The sequence below is a fragment of the Penicillium macrosclerotiorum genome (genome assembly GCF_028827735.1).
Source record: "Penicillium macrosclerotiorum strain IBT 26536 chromosome Unknown utg000001l_segment0_segment0, whole genome shotgun sequence".
NCBI lineage: Eukaryota > Fungi > Ascomycota > Eurotiomycetes > Eurotiales > Aspergillaceae > Penicillium > Penicillium macrosclerotiorum.
In genome coordinates, this window is record NW_026643081.1 from 1523797 (window position 1) to 1537704 (window position 13908).

At 50.9% G+C, this 13908-nt stretch overlaps 2 protein-coding genes across 2 annotated transcripts; one reads left to right on the plus strand and one right to left on the minus strand.

Annotated features, from left to right (window-relative positions):
• Window positions 1–37: 37 nt before the first annotated feature.
• On the plus strand, window positions 38–1889 carry N7462_000519 (allantoate permease family MFS transporter; the record flags this gene model as incomplete). The annotated part of the gene is made up of 7 exons (XM_057072245.1): window positions 38–189; window positions 251–469; window positions 521–779; window positions 836–1099; window positions 1156–1256; window positions 1319–1619; window positions 1677–1889. The coding sequence occupies 7 exons, from the start codon at window positions 38–40 to the stop codon at window positions 1887–1889; spliced, it is 1509 nt and encodes a 502-aa protein (XP_056938775.1).
• Window positions 1890–2096: 207 nt separating this feature from the next.
• Window positions 2097–3060, minus strand: N7462_000520 (SDR family NAD(P)-dependent oxidoreductase; the record flags this gene model as incomplete). Its single annotated transcript, XM_057072246.1, has 2 exons — window positions 2097–2932; window positions 3000–3060. 2 exons carry the CDS (start codon window positions 3058–3060, stop codon window positions 2097–2099), a joined length of 897 nt encoding a protein of 298 aa, XP_056938776.1.
• Between the last annotated feature and the right edge of the window lie 10848 nt (window positions 3061–13908).

The window sequence follows — 13908 nt, forward strand, 5'->3', positions numbered from 1 at the left end:
ATTCTATTTCCATTTAAATTTCATTTTTAGGTTCGAGATGAACGAATCATCTTCTAAGAAGCTGGTTGAATATGAAGATCAAGAGGGGAAACCAGAGAGTGTTGATAATGGGATAGTTGAGCAACACCAAACGTTGCCTCAGTACTCATCGGCTGCAGAGAGAAGACTTGTTCGGAAGATTGATCTGAAGTTGGTCCAAAGAGTCCCAGGAAAGGAGCAAGGAAATATGATACTAATTCAAGTACGGCAGAGTTCTCCCGATCATGCTAATTGCCTATATGATGGCTTTCTTGGACAAACAGACCCTAAACTACACCGCTTTAATGGGGATCCGAGAGGATCTTCATCTAGTTGGGACGCAGTATAGCTGGACCTCGGGAATTTTCTATTTTGGCTATCTTGTCTTCTCTTATCCCGCTTCGTTATTGATGATTAAGTTCCCACTTGGAAAATATCTCGCCGTTAATTTGTGAGTATCTCACTGTCACTAGGCCTACTACAGTTTCTAATCCGACGCAAGCATTCTATGGGCGATTGTGCTTGCTTGCCACGCCGCCACAACTAACTTTGCCGGTCTCATGGTAACCCGATTTATCTTGGGCTGTACAGAAGCGAGCCTTTCACCAGGATTTACTCTCATTACCTCTCTATGGTATCGTACATCTGAGCAGCCCCTCAGGGCTGGTATATGGTTCTGTGGAAACTCTCTATCCCTTATCTTCGGCAACCTCATTGCAGTCGGTATTCTGCAGATTGACAGCACTCTCAAAAGCTGGCAGGTCAGTATTATTTTCTCTGTCTACATTGAACTAGTCATTTTCTGATCGGCCTACAGTGGCTCTTTATTATATTCGGCATCCTCACCTTCCTGTGGGGCATCGTAATGGTTCTTCGGTTGCCCGATTCACCTACTGATGCCACCTTCCTCACTGAAGAAGAGAAGATGATTGCCATCGAACGGATGAAGGCGAATCAGACTGGATTCAAGAATACCGAAATTGACCGGAGTCAGATTGCAGAGGCGTTCAAAGATGTCAAGACATTGCTCCTTGCTATTTTCATTCTAGCCTGCAATATTCCCAATGGTGGCTTCACTACTGTATGGATACTTTTTTCGGCCCCCAAAAACATGATCACTGTGCTAATTATGAGAAGTTCAACGGACTGGTACTACAAGGCTTCGGCTTCGACACATTTCACACGCTACTGCTCGGCCTCCCGGGTGGGTTCATAGTATTCTTATCTGTTTTGATATCGTGAGTTTCTTTTTCTCAAGATACCCTGCAAAATGCAAGCTAGATATTCTAACACGCCAAAGTGGCATTGTATCTTCCAAGGTGGCTAATAGCCGATGCCTCGTTATTGTGGGCATGACCATGATTAGTATCATCGGGAGTGGTCTGGTATATGCTGGAACTTCCACAGCTGCCCGATACGCGGGTTTACTCCTCATGGGAGTTTACTCTGCGACCATGCCTGTTTCCATGGCCATGATCAGTTCCAATGTTGGTGGCTTTACCAAAAAGGCAACTGTCAGTGCCATATACTTCATAATGTATTGCACAGGAAACATCATTGGGCCGCAGTTGTTCTTTACGCGGGAAGCACCGAAGTATCAGGTATGTTGATATTCCAATCTTGCGAGGAAGGGCACAACTAAAACGCTTGGTACCTAGAGCGGTTTCTTGGCTATAATTGTTTGTCTCGTTATTTGTGTCGTGGATGGACTTGTTTTGTTCTTCTATCTTCGCTGGGAGAATGGCAGGAGAGATAGACAGGGGCTGAATGATGAATCGGCTTCTCCCGAGAAGCACACTGGAGGGGCACCTTCGACTGAATTACTTGACACTACGGATTTGAAAAATATGCGGTTCCGCTATGTGTATTAAACCTGTTCGCACATTGTGCAACAAGGACTGCCTTCCGTGGAATCATATCGTGGTTTACTAGAACTCGAAGTATTAAAGAGAGGGTTGCGAGTCGCAGCACATGAACTCAACCCTATTTTATCTTCCATTTGCTCTCTCCTGGATCTCCAAGTGATGAAGTTTCATGATGTTTCATAGCATTATATTTCATATCTATCTTGTCCAGGTTTACATTACCATTTTCATGCCACCATTGGCACAAACCAGGCTGCCAGTGCACCACTGCGCATCTGGCGTGGTCAGCATTCCGACCACACCGGCAACCTCGCTGGTAAACGCCGGTCTCCGACCTCCCATTTTCTCCTGAATAGCGACCTTTTGCGCGTCCGTCAACCGATCCATGGTCTCCTGGTCTGTAACATCCAACTTGCTCCCCGGGGCGTTATCTTGGAATCCCTGGATGTCGCGCCAGAAGTCCTCACCGGCATTGAAGTACATGTCGCCCACGACAGGCCCCGGGTTCACCGCGTTGACGGTGGCACGGTCCGCCAGCTCTCGCGCCCAGGTTCGCGTCATCGACTCGAGAGCCGCCTTGGTGCCGCCATAGATCGACTGGCCGACGAAACCCAGCTGGGAGGAGATGCTGGAGATATTCACGATGCGGCCGCTGCGGTCGGTCGGGAGGAAAGGTGCAACGGCCTGGGTGAGGAGTAGAGGAGCGAGGACATTAATCGTATAGATCCAGTTGAACTGGTCAGCCGAAATCGGACCTCGGACGGGGTCGTTTAGATTACAGTCGCCGGCAACACCGGCATTGTTGACGAGGATATCGATCTGTAGTTTGCCATTGGAGCTGAACTTCTCCTTGGCGGCATCTAGGATGGCCTTGAGGGCCTCCTCAGGCTTGCTCAAGTCGGCCTGGACTTTCTCACAGCGGATGTTATGCGCGGAAGCGAGGGAGGCACACAGCTCGTCGGTGGGGCCGCGTGAGGACTCGGAGGTGTAGTTGAGCAGCAAGTGGCATCCTTTTTCAGCGAGGTTGCGGGCAATGGCCTCACCGATTCCTAGGGAGAGGGTCGCAAGTCAGCGTGTTGTCATTTTGTTATTGGCGTGGCGGGGGCGGATTTCTACCCCGCGATCCACCAGTAACGATGCCGAATTTGCCCTCCAAAATGCGGGTTGAGTTGGCCATGTTGAAAAGAGAAAAGGGGGGTTATGACGCGAAGAAAGAGAGACAGAGAGAAGAGAGAGAGAGAACAGGGACAAAACGACAAAGAAAAGTAGGCGTTGGACTTCGTGCTTTGTACCCCCGGATTCCCCGTCTGGAATTTAGCCGACAGGTGATCTCGGGCCTTTTTCGCATCGTGAAGCTTCTCCCCATCTCCACTCGCGGACCAAATTTTCCCGTTTCGGCGCCCATCAGGAAACCCGGCTAATTTCGGTCTCGGGCTTAGAATGTGGAGGTTTTCCGATCTTATTGCTTCGTCGGGACCTTTGACTGTGTAATTCGCCCTTGATCGCATCCTCCATTAGCCGTTGTATACCTTTCATCCCCGGCACTTGCCACGCTTGTCATGCATGGGTGACACTGCGTGTTTGGCAGAGGAATGTGATACAACCCGACTCCCTGGGCATACCACGAGCATTTTGGTTTATTATGCTCGGCCCGTCAACCGAAATCGGTCCTTGCCGGAACCGAGAATTTAGATCCCATCTCAGCGACCAGCCTTGACAGTCTGGACCGACAAGCCGATCCTGTCAAAAAGGCGCTGGTTGGGTAAAGTTCTCGCCAACATTGTCGCCGAACAGGATAGGGTTGGGCCATCTTCCATTTTTTGGCTTCTGCACGAGTGCCTAGGCATCTTTGCGCGATCTCGGATAACTAGAACCCCCGGGTTCTGATTGTCATACTCAACAGAGACCTACCAAAGGTCCAACTAGGCAAGTTTGTCTTGAAGGCAGTGATTTTGTATGTCATCGAAGTTGTCTTCCGAGTTACCTCGTTATGGCTTAAAAATAGTACCTTATTTTCGCCTCTGTACGACCTCTCGACCCAATCAACCAAAAAATTCACAGCAAAGCCCTAGCTCGAGAAATTCTCGGAAGAATTTTTTAGTGCGTCTGTGGAATATGCAATGATTCCAAGAATCAACAACATACCATTCGGGTGCCTCATCATCCCTGGCACAGTGCCAGTCGCCACAGATATATGATATCTACAATCAGCGAACATAAATCCTGGACAATTTGTGCAATCCTCGCCTTTTCATAAATTTTAATACGCGACCAGAACACCACGGGCGATTTCGACTGGGTTGCCACAGGCATCCTTGCTCCCAGAGTTTGTTTTCCCCCTTTGGACATTCCTCAGGCCCGAGACAAATGCACCACACCACCCTCAACCTGAACCGCTGAGAGACCCCTAGTATCGAGTACTAGGCCCCAGGGAGGGGAGAAAATTGAATTTAATCCGGACCCATTTTGGTTTGATTGTTTGATGGGTCACACCATCCTTCACGCAAGAATATCCCCGTTTGTTTGCGTTACAGACTGCCACCTATCAATTCCACACGGTAACACCTATGCCACAAGCGCGAGGCTGATGATTTGGTCGAGGAATCCACATGTCGTATAAAAATCATCAACATGTGGGCGGGTCTACATTGCTATTACATTACTGTTCTGGGTCAAGGGGTTACGGATGCTGTTATAACTTTGTGGAACTGGATTTACAATAGGCTGGATCTCTACAGCTAACGTAGTTACATATAGAGACTTATATAGTTAAAAACCTTTTCTATAATTCAAAAATTAGAATAGATAACAGTAACTATATACAGTATATCTATCAACAACTAGGTTCTCACTTCCGCTGTGTACTGAAGGAAAAGGTGTATATCGCCAACTAGTTTAATAGCTTTCTACACGATTAGCAAATTGAAATATTACTCAACGGTCAGATCATTGATTGTATAGGTCTGCAACAGCTGGAACACTCCTTAGTCCAGTAATATCCGCGTACATGAGCCAGGCATCGATTATAAATATTATCTAGTTCGTCAACTCCTCAGATTCAACGAAAATAAATAGCAGAAGTGCCCATGATCGAATCTTCAAATAGAAAGCCGGAAAAGTTTGACAGTTCCCAGGGTCCTCCAACCAGAAAATCGCCAGTAATGACTATCAAATCGATTGAACGCTAACAATATGAGCCCGCTCATCAGCTTACTGAGCACGCTGAGCATACAAGTAAGCGTGTTCTTATGTGTTCTATATACTTCAAAATGGTGTGTGTGATCAATGACTGCCGTGCCGAATAACATGTAAATATATATGGGGGAAATTTCGTCATTTCAAAGAGAATAGTACGTGGTGGTGTGTAGGACTTGCTAGCAAATTATGCAAAATATCCGATTGGTAAGTATCTCGCAGCAGGAAAAACTGTCCTCATGGCAAAAGTGAATCATTCGGAACCACGAGGTGTTGCCGATGATTATTGGAATTTTGAAGCAGTATACTTCTGGTCAATGATCTTTGGGGCGACGAAACGACTGTTGTGGTCACAGTTGACCACTACAATGCATAAGCTGTAAGACTTCTGGTGCTACCCAGAAGTCTTGACTGACGTTTTTTCAGCTTTGTGGAATGTAGTCTATGATACTCTATCTATGATTAACGTAAGACGTTACATTGTTACGGAAAACCACTCGCATATACCAACCTCACGAAGCAATCAAGGTGGAACAGAGAATACCTCAAGATACATGTGCAAAAGAACAAAACCTCTCGTGGGAGTTGGACCAGGATAATGAGAAATTGAGATTTTTTTACGCAACCTCGAGAAGGCAATAAGGAGTACGAAGCAACGTACGAGGCTAGTTTGAATTTCTAGCAGGCCACCAGCACGCCGAGTGACCAAAGAAATACCGACGATAGCGAGAATATAACATTTGATATATCTTGAACTCAAACGTCTTTCCTATTTTGTAGAAAGCTCTTCTGAGATTTGGCCGAAGAAAGAGTCATTATGCCTTGCGCTTGAAGAATAAGAGAGGCTGATCTTGTTCGCAAAGGAGAAATGGATGGTCCCAGGACACATTAGATAGATGGATGGAGATTGCACCAGAAATGGTTGCTTTCAATGATTTTGTAACAGCCCTCAAGTTTCGTTTCCATTTTCTGCATTCGAATATGATATTATTGTTTTGCCACAGCTTTCAGGGACGCCGACCAGATCGTTGAGTAAACACAAAAGGGAGGTCTTGGGTAGCTTGTTCTAGTGAAGAAGTTACAAGAGATACGGTTCAACTATTCACTCTTCTCCAATATCAATGAGCTGTTAGCATGGGACTATTGGAGAGAGGGAGAGAATATAGATCGCTGAATGCAAACCTGTCGAAAAAACAGTGCCATTTCTGCTCTGTCCCTAGCATCCCCGGCCGGCATGCGAGCAATGGCATCAACTTCGAAGTTCTTCAGACTCGAGTGTCTATACTTCGTACAGATCTTCCTATCTCATCTTTTCACTGCCTCTGCGAGTCACATTCTGGATCCCCTAACCACTGGATCCTCTCGCCTTCGGAAGAAATTCCAATCTCTCCCAGTGCCGCAAATACTGCTGCAGGAACCGGAAACCTTCTTTCACCAGGGACCCGAACCCCCATCGCCAGCTCCACGTAAGAAGTTCGTCGCCCTCATCGCCAGTCCACTCAATATGCAGGGGCCAACCTATCAAGGCCCAGAGTAATTTCCCTGGGCCTTGGCACCCCGATCACTCGCTTCAAAAGCGCGTGGAGTCTGGATAGCCCACCCACATGACGTTTTCGCTTACGCAGCCTTCTTTGGGGCCCTGGAGACCTGCCCACGAGAAGTCGTTCAGGATCCTGTATCCTATGTTTTTCGTACTCGTAATGCGATCCCCCCCCTTCTCGATATCTCTGTATGTACGGTATGCGCAGTTCTCATGTAATTCGAAGACGTACGGGCCCCGTAACATAGTCTGCTCGGTTCGCTATCACACCAACAGCGGTACCCAACGCAGACCTTTCACCACTACTAGCAAACAGCTTCCAGTTAACTCCGGCTAAGCCACATATCGAGCCCCCCCCCCTGAGGTATTGCGGCCTCGTCAGCGCCTCTGCGCCCTCCCCCCCTCCCCCTTAGCCTCCTTGCTCTGCCACACAACCCGTCCGATTCCCGGCCCTCCCCTCATCCCACCAAGCTTCTTCGGCCGGACCCTACGAGCCTCCAATCGAATGAGGAAATGCCGTGTGGGTTTCTGGCGTGGCCTGATAGCAATAGCGCATGGACACGTCCCTCGAAGCGGAGCGAGAGGGAGAGAGGAAGGGTGATCAACCACACTGCGAACTACCGAGCCCAGGGCCCAATATAGAGGCCCAGCTAGCCCCGCCGATGCCAGCAATGGGCCGAAGCCGATTGGGAGGAAAAGAGGGCCTATATCGAACACATATCGAGGAGGTTGTCGATATGACATCTCGCACGACCCTTCCAACCACCAACTAGATACCAATTCTGAAGCCTTTCCCACCCTCCCAGGGGCTAGCATGAACACGACAAGCCAAAAAAAAAAAAAGAAGAAAAAGAATATTACGGAATTGCGTGCCTCATACTGAGCCTCTGATACCGCGAGGGTGGATTTCAGCGAACGAAATTGGAGAGAGAGAGCAAGCTATACCGAGGTCCCTGCGGTTGAACAGTTGCTTCCCCCTCATCCCGAAGCCCCTGTATGTAGTGCCAATGTAAAGCAAACCATGGTCGTACGTGGCCCCTCGACTTCCCCAAGTCCCAAGTGATGTCGATCAGACTAACCGAGGATCAGGGCCCGCGTGCATCTTGCATCTGTCAGCGGATTAAATCCTTCCGAAGAGGGTTAGTTGTCCGCGTACATAAGGCGGATCAGACACCGGGTATTTTCCCCACTGCCCGCCCCCCCTTCTCTCCCTCCACCCAAGCGCCAAGACCAAACCAGGTCCGGTCCCCTTATGTAGGTTGGTAGGTGGGTTGGTATGTATGTAGTATTGTTTTTGTTTTGACAGGGTTACGGCCAATGATTCGGCCTAGTGCACGCTGGGGAAAAAAAAAACCATGTCTTACGGCCGGTGAGCGGGCTGGTGAGGTATTACCAGAAAATTCAAGCGGGGAGGGATAGTTCTAATCTTGAGCCTTGCAGGTTCCTGGTGGCGTGGACAGAGAAGTGCCAAAGCTAGCTTGCCTATGAAGCATTATTATTGTACTGTGCACTCTGCACTTCCGGAATTATGAACAATGCCACGTGTACGTCTGATTCCCAGGTCTAGATTCAGAGTCAGGGAGGGAGATGGACCCCATGGACCCAATATGCCAGAAATAGAGCGATCGCGAGATGACATGCGCCACAAGGAGGTCGATGGAGAGGCTGGGTCGGGGCGATGATGCATTGATGCATCGATACAGCGCACTCGGGAGGAGAATTGGCGGGTATTATTGTTATCATGATTGTTGTCATGATTATTATTACTATTATTATCATTGGGCAGTACTGTGCATAGCTTGTCTCTTTCCGCAAGAAGCAAAAAGAGGGGGGGGAGGGGAGAGCAGCATGAAAGCAAGATGTGGATTGTGGATAGCAGAAGCGAACAAGAAAAAGGAAAGCCGACGAAGGCCCGGGGGGGCCGGATCGACTACGTTAAAAATGCCGAGACCCTAGATGGAATTGGCTTCAATAGTGCCCCCCGTCTGCCTCCCCCCCCAAGCCGAGTATTCTGGAAGCTTTAGGCAGCAGATTGAAGAGATGGGGCTTTTGTGGCTGTGGTGCTGCGGGAGCGGGAGTATGGAGCAGAGAACGGATTATAGATGCCTAGAGGCAGTACAGCTGAACGCGATGATGACAGATCCGAGATGGTGGCTGGTTACTAGCTGCATGGGGAATGGGACGAACGAGCTCTGGAGATAACAATATACCGATGGGTACGTGATGACGGAGTCGTGGAGTTTTCTCCATTGTGGTTCCCCAGCTCTTCCGCGACAAAATATCTGCATCGATTTTCTCCTGTCACGGGTATTGAAAAGACCCTTGACGTGTGAAAGATGCAGTGTGAGTAGCGTCATATCTTTGCCTTTTCTTGTTTTGTCTTGTTTTGGTTTTTATCTTATTACCTTTATGACTTTTTGTGTGGAAGTTGAATTGTTTGGGGTCTAAAATTGAAATGGGCTGGCGTGTCCCTACCCGAAGTAAACCCTGAACCCAAAATCCTGTGCAGGGACGGAATGCCGGCAAAAGCCAAGGCAAAGAGGGAAAGCCACGATCCTGCAGCGCGAGTCCCCCAAAGGCCGCGTGGGCAGGGCCCCAGGGCGCTAGGCGGGAAAGGGGTGAGTGGAGGAGGAGCGGGGGCGCACAGTTGACGCCGAGGCGGGGGGCAGGCCACGAGTCCCTGCATTTTCAGGGTGAAAGGGGAAGGAGAGGGCCGCTCCGTGATGCTTGAAAGCCAACCCCCGGCGAAATAAGACCATTGAGGGGGAAAGATAGTCATGGCCCAAGGGCCACGGCTCCCAAACAAAGTTGATACTAAGCCAAGGGGGACGCGAGGGGGAATATCAAACACAGAATGCTTTGATTTCCCGTTCTTTTTGAGTTTTGGGATCAGGAAAAAGGGTCCTGGACTAAAGAAGGGGACAAGCCAGACTAACCCAAAACCAACGCCAAGGCACCCCAGTGAGGAAGAACGTGGGCACGGAAAAAAAAAAAAAAAGAAAAAAAAAGAAAAAAAGGGCCCTGACAAACCGACGGTAAGCTGTGGCGTAATCTCCCAGTGCTGGGCCTTACGAATCATGGCACAGACTAGGCCACGCGGGCAGCGCCCGGGCGGGACTCGTCTCGCTGCTGTCTGGATAAGCCCAGTATCGAGCTGTAGAATCGCTAGATCGGGGGCGGGTAGTCCCAGCATGCGAGTGGATATACGTAGACTGCGTACGTATGCTCCCCTCCGTCCCCGTCCCCTGTCAAATCATCGCTCGGCTCGGGACACCCCCCCCTCCTCCACCTCTCTCTCTCCCTCTCCCCAAAACAGGGCTGCGTCTTGGTATGCACTCAATCTCCCAGGGCCACAGATCAGAGGGAGGGGAGAAGGAAAGGATGGGACTCGAAGCTTGGCGCGTCGGCAGTCTCGCCTCAATTTCACCAGTTGCTGTCGCGGGCCTCGTACAACGATACGATCGAGCAGATTGGTGGGGGGTGGGCAGCATATTGGAGTCCAGCTGACGAGGCATGTTGGATGGCGCTATTTTCGACGCGAAATGCAATTCTGTGGGATCTCACAAATTAGTCGTGCGAGGTCTTGTAAACCAAATTCCCGGCGGCATGGTCCTGGATCCTCCGGGCGCTATTCAATACGTCGTGAGAATGATGGGTCCGGAGTAGTCCAGGTTTAGATCTCCTGGCATGGTGCTCTCCGACTAGACTCTCGCGGATTGCGTGGGCATGGGTCCGGCCTTCAGAGCTATCGTTCTGATGTCGCCGTCAAGTTGGCAGGGCGCTCATACGTCGCTCATACGTCGCCGTCTTACGTACGCCGAGCGGAGCGTCCCAGCGCGAATAGGTTTTCCTCTTCCGAGTCGTTATTATTTTCTGTTCGCTTTCGGGGCGGGGCGGCTCTTCGGGGACGCGTACGAGTACGAGGGTTGCACGGGCCAGCGTAACACTTCCTTTCGAAGCCCTAACTGGAGGCGATCCAAGGCTTATCACTAGACTACGGGCTCTTATCCCGTAGCCAAGCACTCGACCCCCAGGGACTGGGGAGTTTCTCTGTCTCTCTCCACTACCCGCTGTGTTATCTTCTTTCGAGCGGCTGTGCCTCTGGCACTTATTTTTGTTAATTTAGATGCTTGGAGATGCCTCTGTAGCCTTCCTATCCATGTCAAACACTCTGTACTCCGGACTGCAGGTGCCCTGCGTGCCTGAGTCGGACATTAAAATATCGGCGGGGAATACTCTTTTGAGCAGATGCCGTGTAGATCGGGAACGCAAGAGCGCGTCGGCCGGGGGGAGGGGGGGGGGGGGAGGGAGGGTTAAAGTTCACTCGACAAGAGGCAAATCGCGAGCGACAGAGAAGAATTCAAGACTACGGTAGAGACAGCAGACAAGCCCACACCATTGATTGATCGATTGATTGATTATCGTATGGGCCGTTCCCTTCTGAGCTCCATGCTGTATTGGGTCGGATTTTCCGAGTTCCCTGATTGACAGTCTCCACCGACGGTCGTCGAAGTACGCTGTACGGATACTCTTGGCAGAGCATTGATTTCGGTGCAGATAGAGGGATGTGCAAGTCACTTTACATGCGATCTGGGCCAGGGCCCTGCAGGAGAATTACAGGACCTGACAGCAGGGGATGATCTTTGTCGTCCCTATCTAGAGTAGCTTGGGTCCATCGAGGGACGGCGCTACGAACGAGAAAGGCCCTATCGTCTGGCGCGACGGCGAAAAGAAAGATGAAAAAGAAAGAAAAAAAGCCAAAAAAGGCCCAGGCCACCGACTAACGTGTCGGACCCGGCGGTGAGTTCCCAATGGGGTTAAATAGCCAACATAACATCATCACTTACGTATGTCCCCAGACTCGGCCCTTACGCCCCGACAACCTCCCCGGCCCACGTCCTGATCGGAGCAACGAAGCTGATTGTGGCTCATGCTGGCTGATTTACGGTAGGTTGACCTAGATTGGGTCAGTGTACGGCGTACGGAGTATCTGCCGTGTACGCTGTATTCTAGGTTTGGCTGGCAAAATCATTGTCCGGCCGAGCGGGTTCTCGCACGCCGATTATCGTTCTCAGGGTCCATGGAACCGCGTTAAAAAAGAGAAAAAAAAAAAGGTCGGTCAAATCTGCCCCATCCCTGGCCTGGTTTACCCGTACTTCTGCCGATATCGAAGCTCAGTTGATCGATCTTTTTTTTTCTTTTTGAATCGGGTTTGTTCGTGGATGGTTTTTTTTTTTTGCCCCCTCTCACTTTCGGTTGGCTCTGATTTGGCATTGGAATCTTGAGTGGAGCCCCGTAGGCCAACCGGAGCCCTAGTTAGGCTAGTTGCTTTGGCAATAACCAAGACGGAGTCGGAGTGCCTGGCGAACGCTGTGCGATAGCGACACTAAGGGAGGCCGAACCAAGGAGAGAGCCAGATCTCATGGGCAAGGGGAGGGAGAGGAAATGACGCCGACAGGACCAGACCAGGCCAGACGCGAGACACAGAGAGTGAGAGAGCAACGCCACAGTGCATGCGGGAAAAGGTTTGGTGCGATAGAATGGTCCCAAGCCGCCATTGCGTCGACTGGGAATCATGATCGTGGTCCACCATGATCGGAACCAGGAACCAGAATGACTAGAATGACCTGAACAACACAAGAACAGACGAACCGGATTGGTAACTGTCAGATTATCGACCCCCTCGCACCTCGTCCAGCCTCCAATCAATCGGCCGTAGAGGGCTCAGCTCATTTCGACAACTGGAAACGCAATAATCCCCATTACGATTTTACGATACCGACAGCGCGCCAGAGTAGATCTTTGCTGACGAGTCCATCCCCGCCAGGGTCGTGCTGGAGCGGGCCGGAAAGAACGGAGCCTAACAGAACGGGTCTGCACAGAAACGGCCATAGTTTTCCAGGGGTGGGTTAGGGGTCCCTGGGGCGCTATGAGGGACGCGCCAGAGCTCCCCAGGAGCCAGTGGATTGGTGGGGGCCGCCAGGGTGGATTCTGGGTGCGCAAGCCTACGACGAGGCCACGGACAGGGCTGGTTGTACAGTCCATTGTTCGGCCATCCGCCTCGTCGCGCGGAGACGTCTCTGTCCGAGCGATTCGGGGGCCGTGGTGGATCAGACCGTCATCGCATGATCGGGATCCCTCGGATCTAGTACACCGAAGGGGGCGTAGGAGAAGGAGGCAAAAAGGCAAGAGAGAGAGTGTGTGTGTCTGAGGAAGAGGAGGGTGTTCAGAGGTCATCTGGGGGGATGCCTTCATGAAGGAGGAGTCATATCACAACGGATAGCAAACAATAGGGAAGAGAGGCGATAGTCGAGGCATAGCTGGGACAGCTTGTATCGCATGTCTAGCATGTCTCGCATGTTTAGCATGTCTAGCAGGTATCGCATGTATAGAGTTGGGGCCCAGACGGTCACATACGGTTTGGTCTTGGTAATTCGGGATAAAATAAAAAATGGGTTCCCGATCCGCCCTGGCCCACTCTAACGGCTAGTGCAGAGCGTCTGCGGTATCGCCAGTATCGTTAGTATCGTCGTCGTCCTCAGCTTCTGGGGAGGCTTGCCAGACCCTGGAAGCTTGGCCTGTTCTATTTAGTATGGGAGGAGTTCCTGATGGGCTCCTCCCCCTTCCCTTCTGAACTTCCCATCCCGTATACCTCTTCCTCCTTCCCTTCTCTGGACTGAGATCAACTTCGACGCCCTCGGCTCCTTCGACTCCTTCGACTGCTTCGACTGCTTCGACTGCTTCGACTGCTTCGACTTCCTCAGGCTCCCCCTCAGCCCTCCATCTCTCCAGCTCCCCAACTCTCCAACTCTTCATACGTCCCCCCCTCCTCCCCCACCGCTGATCTTCGACCGGTCGTGAGCCCCGTATCCTCTTATCGCATATCGGGCGTGCTCTCGACAACTGTGGTGACGCTTCCTAGCATTGGAGACGTCGTCGGCGTATTGCACTCACTTCTTACCCTTCTCTCGCTGTAACACCGCCGTGCCACCTTTGCTGGTTGAGCATCGCTGGTTCGACTCGTGCTCGGGCAGACGAGGTATTTTGTGGCTCGGCCTGGAGATTTGATCTCCACAAGTATCACAAATCTACCTAACCCCCTCTCCTCGCCCTCAATTCTCAACCCCTATCCCCTCCCTTAGGCCAGTTTGCAACTGCCGTTGAGCATTTGGGTTTCGCAGACCAAATCTTGAGGCGGCAAAGACCATTCGCCTGGAACGAGTAGGGCTCGTCAGAGGATCTTGGTCGAGACCGTGCGAAGAGCAAAAAAAAAAGGCTCGTTTGCCACTC